This window comes from Puma concolor, chromosome B4 (assembly GCF_028749965.1).
Source record: "Puma concolor isolate L17-30 chromosome B4, mPumCon1.1.hap2, whole genome shotgun sequence".
NCBI classification, from domain to species: Eukaryota; Metazoa; Chordata; class Mammalia; order Carnivora; family Felidae; genus Puma; species Puma concolor.
In genome coordinates this window covers 8,712,753-8,733,926 of record NC_141673.1, presented here as the reverse complement: position 1 = coordinate 8,733,926, position 21,174 = coordinate 8,712,753, and the positions used below count along the sequence as shown (strand labels likewise).

At 38.4% G+C, this 21,174-nt stretch overlaps 1 protein-coding gene across 7 annotated transcripts in view; it reads left to right on the top strand.

Annotated features, from left to right (window-relative positions):
• The window catches only part of TNRC6B (trinucleotide repeat containing adaptor 6B), a 259,643-nt gene that overhangs the window by 97,104 nt on the left and 141,365 nt on the right, over window positions 1-21,174 (top strand). The window contains exon 1 of one of the 7 annotated variants that reach the window (XM_086712198.1): window positions 15,950-18,177. The exons of the other annotated variants lie outside the window; for them this stretch is intronic. Within the exon in view, the coding sequence (XP_086568324.1) occupies window positions 18,173-18,177 (5 nt within the window). The 5' untranslated portion in view covers window positions 15,950-18,172. Of the gene's footprint in view, window positions 1-15,949; window positions 18,178-21,174 lie in introns of those variants that run through there. 7 annotated transcript variants of the gene reach the window in all.

Genomic DNA, 21,174 nt, shown 5'->3' with positions numbered 1-21,174 from the left:
CTCTTCCTTATGATTTTAAAACATTTTCTTCACTAAATTCCTGAAACCAGTATTACACTAAATCTTAACTAACTAGAATTTAAATAAAAACTGGAAACAAAAATAAAATAAAACATGTTCTTTTCTCTAGCATACTTCATTGTAAGAAACCAGCATAGAATACATGTAACAGAAAAAATAGGTGTTAATTGACTGTTTATGTTATCAGTAAAGCTTCCAATCAACAGACTATTTGTAGTTATGTTTTGGGGGGTTAGAAATTATTCACAGATTTTCAGCCATGCTGGGGAGTCAGTGCCCCAAACCTCCATGTTGTTCAAGGGGCACCTGTACACGATTGTCATGAAACATTCAAATGGTAAATGTAGACACAGAAATAAAACTGAGACTCTCCTTTTACCTTTCTTCCCCTCCTGATCTTTGTAAATATTTTCTGTATATTTTATTTATTTATTTATCCATTTGTTTATTTGCTTGTTTATTTACTTTGAGAGAGACAGTGCAAGTGGGGGAGGGGCAGAGAGAGAGGAAGAATCGGAAGCAGGCTCTGCACTGTCAGCGTAGAGCCTGATGTGGGGCCCAAACTCACAAAACTACAAGATAATGACCTGAGCCAAAATCAAGAGTTGGATGCTTAACTGACTGAGCCCCCCAGGTGCCCCTGTTTTCTGTATATTTTAAAACAACAACTAAATAGGGATTTTTTTTTCCCCAACGTAATTCTTCTGTGACTTGCTTTTATAATTTGCCATCTTTCACAGTCTACTTCATGCTCTTAATGCAGAATGTTCTGTTGAATGGATGGACTATAATCATTCTTCTCTAATTAGATGATTTGGTGGTCTCTAGTTTGATTACTACAAATAATACTTTATTGAACATCTTTATTTTTATATCTTTATTCACAGATGTATTTCTGTAGAATAAATTTCTAGAGATGGAGCTGTTGGTTCACGGGATGTATTTTTAAAAATATTTTTAAATATATTTAAAAAAATTTTAATGTTTATTTATATTTGAGAGAGAGAACCAGTGGGAGGGGGCAGAGGGAGACAGAAACAGAATCCAAAGGAGGCTCCAGGCTCTGAGCTGTCAGCACAGAGCCCGACGCGGGGCTGGAACTCACAAGCCATGAGATCATGACCTGAGCTGAAGTTGGACGCCCAACCAACTGAGCCACCCAGGCACCCCCACGGGATGTACTTTTTTTACATGGAGGTAGTTGCTATCAAATTGCCTTCTGAGAAAGCACTACCCATGATCCTTTCCATCAACAGTGCATGAGAATGCCCATTTCTTCTCCCCTTTGATGACAAAAAAATTTTTAGCCTTAAATTTTTGTCACTCTTGTATTTTATTATATATATATATATATTTTTTTTTTTTTTCAAGTAATCTCTACACCTAACGTGGGGCTTGAACTCACAACCCTGAGATCATGAGTCGCATAATCCACTGACCGGGCCAGCCAGACACCCCTAATATTTAATTGTTTTAATTTGTACTTTTCTGCTCACTAATGAGATGGAATATCTTTTGTTAGTTTATCGGCTGTAGATTTTTCAATTTTATGTATCACTTATTTGCATATTAGACCCATGTTTCTATTGGATTATTTGTTTTGATAGTTTTGTAGGAACCCTTTATATATTTTTAAATTATTATTATTATTATTAATATTATTATTAATTTTAGAGAAATAAAGTACAAGCAAGGGAGAAGGAGAGATGGAGAGAGAGAGGGAGAGAGAGAGAGAATCTTAAGTGGGCTCCACTCTCAGTGCAGAGCCTGATGTGGGGTCAGTCCCACAATCCTGGGATCATGACCTGAGCCAAAATCAGGAGTCACATACTCAACCAACTGAGCCACCCCAGCACCCCTGTAGGAGTCTTTTATAAAATATAGATATTAACTTTGTCTTCTGAGGTGTTTTAAATGTTTTGTCCCATTCCTTTTAACATTGGGGTATCTTTCATATGAATAAATTTAAAAACATTTTTATGTGGTAAAATCAATTAACCTGTTATAGCTTCTGTATTTTGTGTTTGCTTAGAGAAGTTGTCCCTACCCTAATGTAATAAATAAAATACCTTAGTTTTCCTGCTTTTTTTCTTTTTACCCCTACACCTTTAATTGAACTGGTATGCATTTTTGTGTATGATGTGAGGCAGAGATCTAAGTTAATTTTTTTCCAAATTGATTTCCAAAATGGCTCTCATTCATTGGTCTCAGTTTGTATGAATAGCCTATTTCACTTATGGAAGGCAGATGAAACACAGGGATAATATGACCCTCAAGGTCGTAAGAGCAAATTCTTACAAGGATTAGGACTAAAACTATTTTTATTAGCTGATCTACGCCACTTTCTTTGTTTCATCGTGTAACATTTTTACCGTAGATTCTAGAAGTTTTGAAAACATCATTTTATTTCCATGATGTTTATTTCAACGGAACTAAGTTCTGTTAATAGGCAGATTAGGATAGCTATGCATGTAGAAAGCCGTCTTGAAAAATAATTGACTTTTGATATTGAGAAGTATCTGTGCTAAACTTAATGTTTAGATCAGTTGTGCTGAATTCTGATGTATGTGTGAGTAACATTTAGTAGAGTGTATAGCTTTAAACACTGTGTGTGTGTGTGTGTATATATATATGTATATATATGTATATATGTAGTTTCAATATTGTTGCTTTTAATGAGGTTTATTAACTATTAGTATATCTAATATAATCATTTTCTGAGAATATTTACTTTACAAGCTACTGTAACAAATCAGACCAGCTAAGTTTATTGCCATATAATTACTACATTAAACTCACACAGCATTAATCACATAATGTGTTTAACACAGGGGTAAATATAAAACTATAATGGCTTTTCAAAAAGCAGCATAAGCAGATACTTGCTCGTAGATTGTGTTTGACTATGGTTATTGAAAGCTCATTTCATATGAAATGTTTCCATCCAAGACAGGCTCTTGATTTGGTTTTATTTACGAGACAAGTGATAGTCTAGATGTTTGTAGGCAGATTATTTGTGGTAAATTATCAGTTTTGGTGTACAGTTGACCTTGGAACAACACAGAAGTTAGGGGCACTGGCCCCCACGCAGTAAAAATTCCCCACATAAGTCTTGACTCCCCCCAAATTTAACTATTTATAACGTACTGTTGACTAGAATCCTTACCGATAACATAAACAATCAATTAATACCTATTTTGTATGTCATATATTTTATAAAAACTGTATTCTTACAATAAAAGAAGTTAGAGAAAAGACAATGTTTTAAAATTGTAAGGAAGAGAAAGTACATTTACAGTACCATACTGTACTTAGTGAAAACAACCTGCATTTAAGGGGACCTGCACAATCCAAACCTGTGTGGGGGGGGGGGCAACTGTATTAATGAGTTTGACCTCCTTTTTCATTTCTTTATTAAAATCTAGTTTACACACAAGTCTAAACTTTAAATCTCCATGCTCAAATTGACTCATATTCTCAAAAGATATTTGTCTTTAACATGCTGTATGCAGTGATTCAACTTTTCTAGTATATTTTTGTTGATTAAATTTTCTTACAACTTTTGGTTCATTTTATGAAATTTCAGCATTAGAAATAAATCTCTCCGGGCACCTGGGTGGCTCAGTCAGCTAAGCATCCCACTTCTGCTCAGGTCATGATCTCACGGTTTGTGGGTTCAAGCCTTGCATTGGGCTCTCTGCTGTCAGCGCAGAGCCGCTTTGGATTCTCTGTCCCTCCCCTGCTTGCTCTCTCCTTCCCTCTCAAAACTAAATAAACATTTTAAAAAATAAATAAAAACAGATCTCTCAAAGCAGGATCTCAAAGACACAGTTGGACACTCGTGTTCACTGCAGCATTATTCACAGCAGCTAAGCAGTGGAGCAACCTACATGTCCACTGACGATGAACGGATACAGGAAATGTGGGATGTACATACAATGGAATATTATGAAGCCTTCAAAAAGAAGGAAATCCTGTCACATGCTACAATATAGATGAATTTGAAGGGCATTATGCTTAGCAAAATAAGCTAATCAGCAAAGAACAAATACTATATGACTCAGCTTAACTTGAAGTCATCTAATGTGAAAATCATAAAAACAGAACATAGAGAAGTGATGATTGCCAAGGGCCAGGGAGAGGGAAGAGAGGGAATTAGTGTTCAATGGGTATAGAGTTTCAGTTCTAGAAGATAAAAAAGGTCTGGAGATCTGTTGCAAAATGATAAGAATATACTTAAAATTCCACTGAGCTTTACAGTTAAAAATGATTCAGATGGTAAATTTAATGTTATGTGTTTTTTACCACAGTAAAAAAAAAGTTAGCAATCAAATTTAAATGTAGTTTATTTTTTTTTATAAAAGAGAAAGCTTATATGCCTTTTAAAAACATTTATTTATTTTTGAGAGAGGGAGAGAGCACAAGCGAGTGGGGGAGGGGCAGAGGGAGAAAGAGAGAGAGAATCCCAAGCAGGCTCCGCGCTGTCAGCACAGAGCCTGACGCAGGGCTCAATCCCATGAACCATGGAATCATGACCTGAGCCAAAACCAAGAGTCAGATGCTTAACTGATTGAGCCAACTGGGCACCCCTAAATGTACTTTAAATGCAAAAGACAGCCTGGATTTCAAAGACTTAATACCCAAAAAAAAGAATGTAAAATTAATAATATTGATTTTATGTTGAGATAATAATCTTTTATATATGTTGTATTAAATAAAGCATACATATTAAATTTAAATCTCATTTTATAATGTGTTATATAGACAGCATCCCCTTTTTAGGGATTGTTGGTAGAATTAATTATATCAATTCCTATATTTCAGCTCTCTTGGGGTGCCTTTTTTTTTGATTTCTCTTTTTCAAGGGAAAATCTCCTCAGAGCTTGCATGGGAGGCCTATATGGAAATCAAAGTGTTGAAGACAGTTTTATATTGATTTGGAGGGAAGAATGTGATTTATGGAATCAACATTGCTCTTTATACTCTTCTGTGGTGTAATACGACTTTGTGCTGGAGGTGCTGTTTTTTAAATGTCTTAACTCCAATATCGTGATTACATTCTCTTCTTCCTAATTACATTCTTCCCAACTTAAATGTCTAGTTATAAAATACCCTTTTAATTTTTCTGAATTATTAATTATACAGACCTTTCATTAAGTCTAACAGCTTGTCCTTACCTTATCTTTATTTCTGCTCCTACTCTGACTCATTAACTTACAGCTCCGTCTTCCTCAGAATCATCTCATACTGCGGTGCAACTTTATTCTCCCTCAGTTTATTCTCCCCCAGTCTCTATACTAAGAGTAGGGCATTCCTTGTTTTATATTTAGCCACCAAATTTAACACTAAGTTCTTTGGGAACCATTCTTCTGAGTTCTTTTAAAAAAAAATAGGCAGCTCTATAGTATTTCCTAAAAACAAAACAAAGAAGAAGAAGAAGAAGAAGAAGAAAAGAAAAAATATTTCCAAGTCACTTATTTTATACATAATTACCTTCACAATACAAACCTTGGTATTTGGCCATTAGGAAAGAGGGGTGTTGTTGTGTTGTTTTGTTTTTTAACATTTTCTGTATTCTACCATGAGTTTTTCACCAGTGTGTTTTCTTTAAACCACTGAAATATGTACATGTTGAAATAAATGTACTAAGAAGTACCAAACTGAACTCTGTAAACTTAGTCATTACACAGCAGTAAGCTGGACATCAGAAGAATAGTTGGGTTTCTATATAATCTTTTTAATTATTTTGAAGAGAAAGGAAATGAGTTTTATTTTCAAGTTAATTGGTATTTTGAAAATGCCACAAAGTGGTTCAATAGATGATAGTTATGCTCATGGAATTTTTGCTGCTGGGAATTTTAGCATAACCGTAAACATTTTGTACTAGGTCTTTGGGAAACTGTCACTTGCTAATAAATTTTGTAATTTGCATTGGAGTTACTTAAAAAATTAATTCTCAGGGCGCCTGGGTGGCTCAGTCAGTTACACGTCTGACTCTTGGATTTGGCTTGGGTCATGATCTCATGGTTCGTGGGTTCAAGCCCCACATTGGGCTCTGCGCTGGTAGTGCGTATCCTGCTTGGGATTCTCTGTCTCTCCCTCTCTCTGCCCTTCCCTTGTTTGCACACACTCTCTCTCTCTCTCAAAATAAATAAACATAAAAAAACATTAATTCTCTCAAAAAATTGCCTTCCCTCCCCAGTCTCAGAATCATACATAATAAATTCTGAATTATATCTTATGAGGTTTCTCTTTGGTGTCTGGGCCGTGGATTAATTACAATAGGAGTAACTTCAGGAATTATGTGTTTCATAGTTGAAAATGACTTCAAACTCTGAGGGCTGTTACTACTTACAGGTTCATGTGATGACTTTAACCAACAGTGCATAGGGTAGATCATGCAGCTCTTAGAAAACTGCAGTTAAGTTAATAATAGTCTTAATTCTGTAGCTTATATTTTGCTTATGGACAAATAACTGACTTTATGAAAAAAACATTACTCAAAAGGCAGGATGTATTTGTCCAGTTCCTTGAAATTGGTGTTTTAAGGCCTTGTTTTGGAGATGTTATTGTCATGAAGTTGTAAAATGTTTTCAATTTTTAAATTTTTTTTTTCAACATTTATTTATTTTTGGGACAGAGAGAGACAGAGCATGAACGGGGGAGGGGCAGAGAGAGAGGGAGACACAGAATCGGAAACAGGCTCCAGGCTCCAAGCCATCAGCCCAGAGCCTGACGCGGGGCTCGAACTCACGGACCGCGAGATCGTGACCTGGCTGAAGTCGGACGCTTAACCGACTGCGCCACCCAGGCGCCCCTTTTTTTTTTTTTTTTTTAATTTTTTTTTTTCAACGTTTATTTATTTTTGGGACAGAGAGAGACAGAGCATGAACGGGGGAGGGGCAGAGAGAGAGGGAGACACAGAATCGGAAACAGGAAATGTTTTCAATTTTTAAATAGTGTGATGTAAATACAGGTGAAGAAATAACACATTCAGCTGCAAGAATCTCCAGGGGTGTCATGAAGAGAAGCTGGTGTTTATTTTTCCCCCAAATGTTCTGATCACTAGGCGGTGTGGATACAAGTTCTGCCCTGAGCACTCTGCCTGGGTTCCCTTCCTGCCAGCTGTGTCTGTGGGCTGAAGTTTGGGCTGAAGTAGAGGTGAATTGAATGGCAGAGAGGAGGCACAACATGATGATGGCAGGCAGTGAAACGTCAGGTTAAGGCTTTTTGCTCAATCTTCAGCTCTGCAAGGATAGAGACTTTTGTCATCTTGGTCACTGCCAGTGGCACATACAAAATGTCAATAAATATAAATATATAAATATGTTGAATGAATGAAAATGTCTGAGTGTTACGAAACCCTCCCTGGTCTACACACTCACTTTGAAACTCTGAGGTGGAGCTATTAAAAATCCTAACCCCAGAATATTTTTTATAAGCAGAAGAAAAGTGAATTGCTAGTATATCATGTTTGACTTTATATTCAGTGCTTTCTTTTTTTTTTTTTAAGTTTGTGGTTTTTTTTTTTTTTTTGGAAAGAGGGAGAGAGAGAGAGAGAAAGAAGGCATGTGCAAGTAGGGGGGAGAGAGAGAGAGAGAGAGAGAGAGAGAGAGAATCCCAAGCAGGCTCAGCACTGTTAGTGAGGGGCCCAGCTGAGGGCTCAAATTCATGAACCATGAGATCACAACCAGAGCTGAAATCAGAGTCAGACGCTTAACTGACTGAGCCATGCAGGTGCCCCTGTATTCAATGCTTTCTTGAGGGTATTCCAACAGACCTGATTTTATCACTATTCTTTAGGTGTCTCTATCTATGAGACAGTTGTTGGTTATTGTTTATTTGGCAGAAGATGCCTTTTTCCTTGTTTCTGAGGTCCTCCATAAGATGCCTTTAGCCTACCTATGCATATTGTTTCTATCGTTTAAAGGTCCTTGGGCACCTGGCTGGCTCAGTCAGTAGAGCATGTGACTCTTGATCTCAGGGTCATGAGTTTAAGCCCCACGTTGGTCACAGAGCTTACTTTAAAAAAACAAACTAGGGGCCCCTGGGTGGCTTAGTCGGTTTTGTGTCCAGTTCCTTGGCTTGGCTCAGATCATGATCTCACAGTGAGTTTGTGCCCTACATGGGGTTCTGTGTTGACAGTGCAGAGCCTGCTAGGGATTCATTCATTCTCTCTGTCTCTCTCCACCCCCGCAAAATAAATAAATGGAAAATTTTTAATAATCAATCAATTAGTCAATGAGAGGGTCTTTCTACCCCTGTCCAGTGGCCCCCTGTAAGGCTTCCATGCACAGCTCATTTCCTTCTCCATTAGATGCTTCTGTTGAGGCAGAGACCCTTCTTTCTGACCAGGAGCGAATCTAGGTTTTTGGGAATGCTCTTTAAGGAAAAGAGAATTAATTCAAATATGAGTTGTACAAAAGTGAACATTTATTTACAACGAGGAAAGAAAACCACACACAAAAAAAATGGCGACTTTTAAGAAGTGGACAAATAGAAAATTCAGAAAAATAGCACTAGCATTTGTATTCACTACTTAACACATCACTGTGAAACTTTTTTCTCTACATTTTTTGGCTGCATAGTATTTTTTGCCCCTTTATGTTACAATGGTTCTGTGATATTTTCTAGAAAGAGACTAGAAAGATAATTCATTGTTTATTATATAGCATGGTTGACCACAGTAGGGTTTTTCATAATGATGAATCAACAAAGTTCCTTTCATCCTCACAACTTGTTATTAGTAACATTATATACATTTTTGAGATTGTTATCAACTTTGGGGAAATCTCTATCAAGTATCCTTTATATTGTAAGGCTTCACTTTTTCTTGTACATTGGCTACCCTGTAATACTCTGAATTGACACATTTACATCATGATATGATCTGGCCCTGCACACTTCTGTCATGATACAGAATAAGTTGGCCCAGTGTCATCTTTGTATGCTAGGGTGGTTAACAGTAATTCGACCAGACACAGAAGTGCTAAGAACCACGTGAATATATTCCACTAAACCCAAAATGGATTTGTCTCTAGTATAACTTTCCCTTTATGGATCCCCCAAATGCCTGCAGCCGTGAGGGGAAAGCTGAGATGGAAAGAGACTGTGGTTTTAACAGTATGGGTTAAGAGTAATGAATGTATCTTGTCTTTGCACACTTTATAAAAAGTGTCATTAGAACAAAGTTGGACTAGTCACACTTCCTAATTTCAAAATATATTACAAAGCTACAGCAACCAAAACAATGCGATACTGGCATAAAGACAGGCAAATAGACAAATGGAATAGAATAGAAAGCCCAGAAATAAACACTCACATATAAGGTCAAATGATCTTTGACAAGGGTACCCAGACCACCCAATGGGGAATGAAGGAGAGTCTTTTCAACAAATGGTGTTGGGAACACTGGCTACCCACTTGCAGAAGAATGAAGATGGCCCTTTGTCTCACACACCATATATAAAAATTAAATGAAAATGGATTAAAGACCTAAGCTTAAGACCTAAAACTATAAAACTGTTTGAAGAAAATACAGGAGAAAAGCTTTGTGACATTGGACTTGGCAGTGATTTCTTGGATGTGACACCAAAAGTCAGGCAAGGCAGACAGATGAGACTACATCAAATTTTTAAAATTTTGTGCATCAAAAGACCCAATCCATAGAGTGAAAAGGCACCCTACAGAATGGGAGAAAATATCTGCAAATCATATATCTGATAAGGGGTTACTATCCAGAATATGTAGAGAACTACAACTCAACAACAAAAAAAATTGTATAACCTGATTAAAAAATGGGCAAAGGGTTTGAATAGACATTTCTCCAAGAATATATAAATGGCCTATAAGCATATGAAAAGACACTCAACATCACTAATCATCAAAGAAGTGCAAATCAAAACCACAGTGAGATACCACTAGGATGACTACTATCAAAAAAACCCAAAAATCAAAACCCAGAAACAAAAACGCCAAAAAACCCAGAAAATAACAAGTGTTGGCAAAGAAATTGAAACCTTTGTGCACTGTTGGTGGGATTATAAAATCAGGTGACTACTGTGGAAGACAATATAGAGATTCCTTAAAAAATAAAAACTGGAGCTACCGTATGAGCCACGAATCCCCCTTCTGGGTATGTATCCAAAAGAATTGAGATGTTTGCATATGCATATTCGTAGAGAAATAGCCAAGAGGTGAAAGCACCCCAAGTGTTCACTGGCGGCTGAATGGATAAACAAAAGATGGCATATGCATACACTGGAATATTAGTCAGCCATGAAAAAAGGAGATCCTATCATATATCAACATGGATGGACCTGGAGAATATTATGTTAAGTGAAACAAGCCAGTCACAAAAAGCCAAATACAGGATGATTCCACTTAAAGGAGGTATCTAAAGTAGTCAAATTTATATAAATAGAAAATAAAATGGTGGTTACCGGGGGCTGGGGGGAGAGGAAAAAGAGGAGTTGTTTAGTGGGTATAGAATGTCAGATTTGCAAGATGAAATAGCTCTAAGTATCTGGAGATCCGTTTCACAACCATGTGAGTATACTTACCAGTACTGAACTGTACAACTGGTTAAGATGGTAAATGTTATGTTATGTGTATCTTACCACAATAAAAAGGAGGAGGAGGAGAAACACATTGCAGCAGAAAAAAAGCAGAGAGAGATCATTTGGGAACAGTGCTCAAATGGAGCTTTGGGAGAGCCCCGTGACAGTGAGGGGTCCTGCAGCTTAAGCTTCCTTAGCTTCATACTGACGCATCTGTTTTGACCATTCTGGTCCTACCCTTCCTTTGAAGTACAGCTCCACTGATCTGTAGTGTCCATATTTTCTAACTCTTATGTCTCCTAGGCTGGAACTGTACAGTTAACAATTTATCTCACACTTTCTTGTTGACTATGCTGTGTACGTGTTTTATCTTCCAATTATAGGTTTTTAAGTGTTACGTTCTTTCGCACCCTGCAAATACTCAGGTTTGTAGTATTCATCCGTTTATTCCTTTGCTTATATGTTTGGTCCTTCATCCAACAACATTCATTGAATCCCTCCTATGTACTAGATCCAGAAGTAAAAGCCACATTCTGATGCAGCGTTGGCTATTTTCACCTTCTGATTTTGTTGGGGTTAAGAATCCTGAAAAGCTTGGGGCACCTGGGTGGCTGGCTCAGTTGGTTAAGCATCCGACTTTGACTCAGGTCACGATCTCTCAATTCGTGGGCTTGAGTCCTGTGTTGGGCTCTGTGCTGACAGCTCAGATCCTGGAGCCTGCTTCAGATTCTGTGTCTCCCTCTCTCTCTGCTCCTCCCCAACTCGCACTCTGTCTCTCTCTCTCAAAAATAAATAAACAATAAAAAAAAAAAAAAAAAGAATCCTGAAAAGCTTGGCTTTTCCGTTTATATCATTTCTTGTTAGCCTTTGTTGTTGCCATCATTTGACAGTACTGGAAGTTGATAAAACTTAGAAAAAAGTCTTTGCCTTTCTTGTGTTCTCTACATAGCAAATTCCTACTCATTCTTTAGACTGTGTTCAAAATCTCATATCCCCTGTGAAATCTTTCCTGACTCTCCCAGAAGTTAGTTCTTTGTAATCCCATGGCATAACTATGTTATATCTCTGTTCTTTAATTATGGCACTTACCATGCTATATTTTAATTATGGATTTACCTGCCTCTGTCCTTCAGGGTGTTAGCAACCATTCTTTTTATCCCTCAGGGCCTGGCTGTAGCCCAGTATGTAATACATAGTGGATGCTTTAAAAAAGGAGAGGGGAGGGGCGCCTGGGTGGCTCAGTTGTTTCAGCGTCCAACTTCAGTTCGGGTCATCATCTCGCTGTTCCCTAGTTTGAGCCCCACATGGGACTCTGTGCTGACAGCTTGGGGCCTGGAGCCTGTTTCGGATTCTGTGTGTGTGTCTCTCTCTCCCTCTCCCTCTCTCTCTCTCTCTCTCTCTCTCTCTCTCTCTCTCTCTCTGCCCTTCCCCCACTCTGTCCTTCTTTCTCAAGGGTAAATATTTAAAAAAAAAAAAAAGAAAAGAAAAAAAGGTTCTTGACTGCATGAATGAATGATGGGTCCAGAATTTGGAGTCTTATTCTTGAAAGAGTTGATTGGCCTTACTGGATTTCATGGTCACAAATTTCATTCTTAACAACAACCATTTATCTTATGACAATTACTTGTACCTTTTAAATATAGTGTATACTTTTCTCCACCTCTCCTACCTCAGCTGGTCCCTTCTTGGTCCTCTATACTATATTCTCTATATACAAGCCAGGATGAGTTTTCTAAACATAAATCTGATTCTGTCTCTCCTAAAGTGATGGTGGTAAGACCTCTGAAGCCTTGAAATGCATACTTAGGGAGGTTTTGGAGACTTTGCCCCTCTTTGTAGGAAACCTATTAAAAGGCACCCACATTCCATATTAAACATGTGGTTTTATTTATTTTTGCTATCACATGTTTACAGAATATTGATAATTTTGTTTCTGAAATTCTTTGGCTACAAATAACTGACTTAATTTATAATTACCTAAGATTTTTTAATAGCTAACATTTTTAGAAATTTTTGCAAAGTGAGAATTATTTTCAAATGTAATGAAAATGTTATAAATCCTAAATTTAACAGTGAATGAAAATCCTGTGTTTTTATGTTTTTGAGGACATTTAAGCATTTATTAATTTTTATGATTATAGTTTTCTTTTTGTGTCTTTGACTTATAAATATATTTTTTCAGGTCCTAACCATTTGCCTAGGCCCCTGAGAAGCTGGTAGGTGGAGAATGAGTCATGGATAAAATTGTGCAGTTCAGCCTCCTGTTTTAACATTCTTCTGTGGCTTTGAAGTGCCTGGGTGGCTCAATGGTTAAGCACCCAACTTTGGCTCAGGTCATGATCTCACGGTCTGTGAGTTCAAGCCCCAAGTCTGGCTCTTTGCTGACAGCTCAGAGCCTGGAGCCTGCTTCGGATTCTGTGTGTCCCTCTCTCTCTGCACCTCCCTTGCTGTCTCTCTCTCTCAAAAATAAATAAGCATTAAAATTCTTCTGTGACTTTCCACTATTCCTCTTTTTTTTTTTTTTTAATGATTTTTTATTTTTGAGAGCACATGAGTGGGGTAGGGGCAAGAGAGAGAGAGACAGAAGATCTGAAGTGGGCTCTGTGCTGACAGCAAGGAGCCCGATGTGGGGCTGGAACTCATGAACTGTGAGGTTCAACCTGAGCCAAAGTTGGACGCTCAACTGACTGAGCCAGCCAGATACCCCAACTTTCCACAATTCTTAAAATACTGTGGCCTGAAAGACTCAGTATGATCTAGCCCTTCCTACCTCCCCAAGTTTATCTTACACCTCTCTCGCCTGCTCACCTTTCCTAGCCTCCTGGTCATCCCTCTTGTTCTTTTAAAAACTCAAGGGGTGGGGCACCTGAGTGGTTCAGTCAGTTGAGTGTCCCACTCTTGGTTTCTGTCCCATTCTTGGTTTCAGCTCAGGTTATAATATCACAGTTTCATGGGTTTGAGCCCCGAGTCTGGCTCTGTGCTGCCAGCGGAAAGCCTGCTTGGGATTCTCTCTCTCTCTGTCTCTCTGTCTCTCTCTCTCTCTCGCTCTCTCTCACTCTCGCTCTCTCTCTGCCCCTCCCCTCCCCACACTGCCTCTGTCTCTCTCAAAATAAATAAATAAACTTAAATTTTTTTTTTTTTTTTAAACTCAAAGGATTGGGGCGCCTGGGTGGCGCAGTCGGTTAAGCGTCCGACTTCAGCCAGGTCACGATCTCGCGGTCCGTGAGTTCGAGCCCCGCGTCGGGCTCTGGGCTGATGGCTCGGAGCCTGGAGCCTGTTTCCGATTCTGTGTCTCCCTCTCTCTCTGCCCCTCCCCCGTTCATGCTCTGTCTCTCTCTGTCCCAAAAATAAATAAATGTTGAAAAAAAAAAATTAAAAAAAAAAAAATAAACTCAAAGGATTGCTTTTCAACTGAGCTTAAATGTGCTGCCTGAGATAAGCCTTCCCTAATCACCTTATCTAAAGTGAGCCTTCTTCAGGCATTCTGTATCCCAACAAACTCTGGATTTCCTTATCAGTGATATCCTTCTCCCATAAGGATGTTGGCTCCACATACACAAGAACCTTTCTAGTTTGCCTTACTGACTCAACTAGCACATAGAAAGCATTTAGCACGTACTTGTTGAACACATGAAGTTATTTATGTTAATAGATTTTATAATTTAACCATCCTTGCATTATTGGTATAAATTTTACATGATCATAATGAACTATTCTCTTAAAACTGCTCAATTCTATTTGTTGATACTTTACTTAGGATTTTTATATTTGTCTCCACAATGAAGATTGGTCTATAGTTTTATTTTTCATATCATCTCAGTCCAGATGGATATCAAGAATAGGTTAGCCATATAGAAGAAATGAGGAAGCTTTCTCTTTTGTCTCCATAAATTTGGAAATAGTAGAAATGACATAGAAATTATCTGATAGAAGTTTGGTAGAATTTGCCCAGAAAACCGTTTGTGTCTGATGTAGTTTTACTGGCTACTTCTTTGAATATTTTACAGATTTCTGCTGTGGGTTTTTATTGTTGTTTTCATAACTGTTTTTGAGTTGATTTTAGTAATTTCTGTTTTTCTTGACTGTCATGCGTTTTATTTTATCTTCAAGTTTATTGATGTCAAGTTATGTGTAATTCTCTCACAAGTTAAAAACTATTCCCCAAATCTGTAATTATAATATCTTCTTTCTGAGCCCTAATGTTAATTTATGACCTCTCTCTTTTTCCTAAATTTGATCAGATTTTCTAAAGGATTACCTACCTATATATTTTAAAACAAAAAAGGTGTTTGTTTTCTTGATTCAGTCTACCCTTTTTTGACGATTGCTTTATGTTTATGCTTTTGCCATTGTTAATTTATTTTTGGTTTGTTACTTGTTTTCTAGATTGTTGAGTTAAAAGTTCAGTTCATTATTTTTTAATCTTGTTTCCTAAGAAAAATATTTTAGTACCGGGGTGCCTGGGTGGCTCAGTTGGTTAAGCATCTCACTCTTGATTTTGGCTCAAGTCATGATCTCAGTTTGTGAGTTCAAGCCCTGCGTTGGGGCTCTGCTGTGACAGTGTGGACCCTGCTTGGGATTCTCTCTCTCTGCCCCTCTCCCATGTGCGTGTGTGCTTTCTCTCTCAAAACAAATTAATTAATTAATTAATTAAAAAAAATTTTTTTTTTTAGTATATAGTTACCAAAGGTGCCAACTTTGAAAGAGAACACCCATTTGAGTATATAAGTTCTGGTATATTTGTTTAAAAAAAGTAATCTTTTTTATTACTTTGTATACTCATCTTGTAATAATATAATTTAAAAACACTGTTTTATGGTTAATATGAAAAAAGTACAATAAATATATCACAGAGTCCAAAATGTCTGGAAATACAATGAAAATAACATTTTTTAAATGTTTATTTATTTTTGAGAGCGCACAGACGCGTGTGCAAGTAGGGGAGAGGCAGAGAGAGAGAGGGATAAAGGATCCAAAGTGGGCCCCAGGCGGACAGCAGAAAGCCCAATTTAGGGCTCGAACGCGGGAACCCCCAGATCAAGACCTGGGCTAAATTCGGATGCCTGACCGACTGAGCTACTCACGTGCCCCTGAAAATAAAGTATTTATTTCAGTTGTTTCTTCAGGGAGCAAGTGGACTAATTGCTTTAAGGTTAGAGGTATCTCACAAAACAAAGCTGTCTAGAGGTTGAAGAAAACCTATCGATCGTATTATTTGAAAATAGAACTAATATTTGTTTCTAAATGTGTTCGTATTTTCTGGCTTTTTATGTAGCTTGCTTAACACTCACAAGGTAACATATATATATATATATATATATATATATATATATATATATATAATATTTTGTATTGGGGATTGGAGACTTAACAAAATTATAAAGACATTAAACAAGGGAGCATCGCAAATGAAAACAAGGCAGCTATATGATCTCCATGCATTTTAACATGTTGAGCATGCTCCACGTAAGTAAGCTTTCCGTAACTCAGCTGGAAGGCATTGGAAGGATAAAAATAGACTAAATATTCAAAATTTCCATCCAAGGAGTTTCCTGCTTTTGCCTACATCTCAATTGTCTGTCTGGGTCCTGGCTCTTGCTCTACTTGGGGCTGCGCTAAGACAGTGGAAGCATTTACACCATAAATATTCAAGCTGCCACATCGTTGAGGCGTTGGCCTCCGCCTGCCCTAAAACAGCCCCTTTCCTGTTCTTCCATCGGAGTGGAAAAATCAAGGGAGGGAGGGAGGCTGTACAGGATGATAAACATGTGAGATTTAGGAAGGGTTCATAGGTTCCTTTTCGAGGAATGCCAGGCTTACAGAATCCATGGGTTCTCTGCTGGATGGCACATCAGATTACCCTTGGTCAGCCGCGTTCATTTGGGAGACTCACACTGTGGAATCCCACCTTTTTTGGTTTATAGAGATAGATGGAGTCTGACAGGGTTTTGCCTGCTTTCTATCATTTATTTCCTAAGCCGTCCAACTCCTTAGAATAAATAGATGGAGGTGAGTTTCTGGAAACCATGTGACTTCCGTTCTTTATAGTTGGATGGCAGATTTCCTGCTGCCCAGCACTTCTGAATGGAAGTCCAAGTAATTCCTTCATTCGTTTATTCACCTACTATGTGGGGCCTCACACAGCAATGGAGGAAGATGTGGTAAATACACATCTTATACACACTGGGGGAGATCAACCATAAGCAAATTCTCACGCAAATAATAAATCGCAGTTATGAGCAATGTTGTGAAGAAGGAATAAAGGACGTTACTGGAGTGTTGAACAGGAAAACCTGGTCTCGCCTGGAAGGGTCAAGAAAGCCTTCCTGGAGTAATGGATTACTTTTGAGATGGCAAGGATAAGATGAACAGAACTGCTAAAAGAAAGAAGCCAAGTGCAGAGTTTTAGAGTTGAAAGGAACCGAAGATAGCATCTAGTGATGTCCAGTCTTTACAGTCCCCGAATGAGAAAAGGCTCGGGAGGTAAAGGGATTTGCCTAACGAAACCTGTGCAGCCTGTTAGCCCCAGAGCTAGACACACATCCCTGCGTGGATTTCTTCGGTGGGTGGGTGTAACAAGATGTATATAGCGAGGAGAAGGGACTTGGGGATTGGGGAAAGCAGGTAGGTGTTTAATTTCCTGCTTACTGCTGTCAGCTGCAGAGCCCTTTCCTCAGGTGGGAGAGGGGGTTAAAGAAGGCTGGAATCTGCCAGATCCTGGAGGAAGTCAGCTTGGTAGCCGCAGCATAGTTTTTATGGGGGGGGGGGGGGGGGGAGTGTCAGATACACATGCACCAAAAACGATAAATGTGGGAAACCAACCCCTGTTCTGCTTCTGTCTAGCTGTGTGATTTGAGATAAGTCACTTAACTTCTCTGAATTGCCAGTCTCCGTTTCTACTTTGGTGTTTCCCTTTGGTCTTCTCCTGTGCATTTTAGGAGCTTGCCGGAGATCAGTTGTGCCCTATATTTCACCTTAATCTTTAAAAACTAGTCTCTTGTTTGGCTGAAGCATTGTTTAAGCCCCCTTTTAAAGAGCAGTTTGCCAGCCCATGCTTGCCCAAACAGCCAAAGAACTGTAGCAAGCAAGTTAACCTCCAGGATCTGCAAGAATCGCTCGCAACTGAGCATATTTCTATAAACCAATAAAGGTTTTTCTATTTTGTTCATCTGTTACCCTTATGCTGTTGCCACTTTCACATTCATTGCGTGTAGGCGGAGAGCAGGAGATAACAGCATTTCACAAATGAAAGTGAGTGGAAAAGGGCTGCTTTCCCTTTAAGGCAGTTCCATTCCCCAGCTCCCTCCCCTTTCCTGATTGACAGACCTACCCGAAGTCACATGATCCGCCTCTATTTGAAGGTCACAAAAAGCTGCTTCCTTTAGAGACAGAGGGGGAGAGAGAGAGCAAGAGGGAGAGTGAGTGAGAGAGTTAGTTCAAGCCAAAATGGCCGACAGAGTCTCTGCTGGTTTCTGAATATTTAAAATACAAAAAAACAGATAGACAAAAAGAAATCATTTTTTGGACCTTTTTTCATTTCCATTTCTACCTTGTATGCCTCAATTTGCTGGATTTAAGCACTGCTGCACTTTATGAGGTTGGTAAATATTTTCAATTTTTTTAAACCAATTGATTTATATGGATCTTGTCTAACCGTTTTCACTAGTGCTGTTGCAAATGGACATTTGTCTAGCGTGGAGACTGGCTTCAGACATTTCGTGAATCTGTGTAAATCAGACCCGTGATGTACTTTTGGTTCGGCATTTTAGAAATGGAAAAGCCTTGGTAGAATATTAAATTTTGAAGTGATTTAATTGCACTTTTAATTTATATACAGATTTTCATCATCATTTCTGTGTTGCAAATCAATGAAACTACGAATAACTGGAAATTTGATATTTAGAAAGAGGTTTTTAAAAAACACAGACCTCTCCCTGCCCCCTTAAATCTGCTGCAAAAATTTGCATAAATATAAATGGGTTTGCATTCTTTCGGCTGCTAAGGCCGACAAAGGATCTGGGAGGGCAAGCACAACCATGGAAAGCCTTTTTTTTTTTTTTTTTTTTTTCTTTAAAGCTAGGCCATCCTTCCTAGAGAGATGTAAAACCTAAAATAAGACCTGATACATTTTAAACATCAGGCTGGGGGCGAGTGAACACCAGGAGGTTTGGGGTTTGTAGATTCCCCTGCTTGAAAACCTCCCAAGCAATGTGTGGGTCACCCGTCTCTTCTCGGCGCGCGCTCATTTACACCGGGTCTCTGTGTGTGTTCTCAAATGTGCAGCCAGATGCGCTTTTATTTTGATCGTGGTTCGAACCAAGTGGTAGGACTATCTTGTAAACATGGTGTTTTTAAAGATCTAAACAGCTATTCACCCCACCAGGAATGAATTCTTTATCAGTTTCTCCCTGTAGATTGGCTTTCTCCATTTCTTACGGGTTACAAATTTTTGTTTCATTTTGTACAGATGAACTGGGCTTTTCGGCACAAATTCAGCATCTGTGTGTGTGGTTGCCTGTTTGGGCCGTGTATCCATTGTCGAAGTGGACGTTTAGGGTCACGTAAATAGGTAGCTGTATGGATGTGTGTGTTCATTACCCCCGAAACTGTGCGGTGCCCTGAAGTTAAATTCCATTACTTCCAATACAGGATTCTAGAAAGCCTGGGAGCAGGGAGGAAAGAAAGCTGAAAACTTGCTTTCTCAGAGCCACCTCCCCCTATCATTGTAAGAGTGTGATGTAATGCTTCTCTCTCGTCTGGTGGGCTGAAAGGGTCGTAGTTTGTGATGTGGCGGGGAAATTGCCCCCACCCCCGAGTAAATCACCCCACCCCCTCAGCACATCCCTGGCTCTGAGAGGCCTTGTTTTCTTTTCTTTTTTCTTTTTTTTCCTAATTTGTATCCTCCTGATTTATGCGTGGCATACTGGCATGAGAAAGAGACTGTTCTTCTAAATCTGTTACAAAGTATAGTTTAGAAAGGTATTTAAAATATGCAAATGCCTGGAATTGTCATATCCCCATCATTAAATATGTAGACTTGGATTAAAGCTAATTAAGCATAAATGGAATAATTTTGATCAGAAGGGAGCAGTGTTGTTGTTTCCTTTTTAATTAATCTAATTATAAGATGCTTGCTGGGCCTGCAAGTGTTAAAAAAAAAAATGGAAGAAATGCTGGCCCGTTTTGAAAATTTGACAGTCTGGAAGAGGGTGTATAGTGCTTTCAAAAGCTTTATTCAGTGTTCAAATTGATTGGCCCCTTGTGCTGAAAATGGCCTGTTTCTTTGGGCCAATTGTGTGTAGATGAAGGGACTTTCACGCTAATTTAACAAAAAGACTCTGCATTTGAATACATAAAGATAATTAAAGTTCTCTGTCTCTAAAGAGCAAGTATTTTTATTATTTTTCTAAAATTAATGTTGTTATATTAGTAGTGGGAATCCGTAGAGATATGACAGTTTAAAACCACTGTACTACGGTTTTTGGTAATATAAGTTCAGCTTTTGTGTAAAAGAGATTGGAAACATTACATTAAAGAGGTAGTCTGCAACAAATTTGTCTCTTTAAAAATTTTCTTACAGCTTGAATTTAAAGGAAAAGACCTAGAAATTACCATAGTGATAGGGAGTGTTGCTGTGTGGTGGGCCGAAGGAAAATTAGAGCTCTCATCATTGTTGGGTTTTTTTCTGAAAATGAAAGCACTTACTTGGGGCTTCACTCCTTAGATGATCGATTTCACACCCATTTCCTAAGTTGGCCGTACAGAAGAGAAAAACCTAAGCTTTCCATGTTTTGTCATTAGCTTGTTTCCGTGGCCCGTGTAAACATGTGAATAGCAGGTTAATTCAGTTTGTGGAGCCGAGGAACCAAAAAAAGCAGGGTACTTACTCTCTCAGGCAAGAAGGAGGATGATAGAATGAACACGGACATAATGCCATCTGAGTGTCTGAAATGTTTTTAGAAATACTTCTCCTAGACAGGTTGGAAAGTGGGATAAATAAGACCTCGTTTCACGTATGTTAAGCGTTAGGGCTCTGGTGAGTTTCAGAAGCCCAGCTGCCATTTTGGATCTAAGTTCCTGCAGGGCCCAAAGTATGGTAATTCAGAAGCACATAAAAATGAGTACCAAGTGTGCCGATGGATAGTATTTAATTTGTGCCTTTTGTTGAAGTTTTTGTTTTCTGTCGATAGCATGAAATGGAGCTTTAAAAACTTTAGAGATGTGGCTGATGTTATGAAGAGCAGAAACCAGGGATATCAGAACTTGCATGTTACGGTTTTTAAAAATGAGATGGCGTGTGCAGAGGAAGTTTCTTATCGGAGAAAATGAATATGATTCTTACTTAAGATGCCCCCTCCCCCAATCCATTTTTCCTTACACTGGGTCTACTTGTGATCCTATAGTAATGTCATTATTCACAGCTGCTCTGCCTCAGAAAGAAATGTCACAAAATCATTATTAAGATTTTACTGAAACATCACAAAAATGGATAGTGCTTATCTATCAGAAGTGGTGTCTTATTTTTCAACTGTTTCTCAGTCCTACCGTCTGGGTGCCAGAAAGGAAGCACCAGCATCTTTGGTATTTAGTGCAA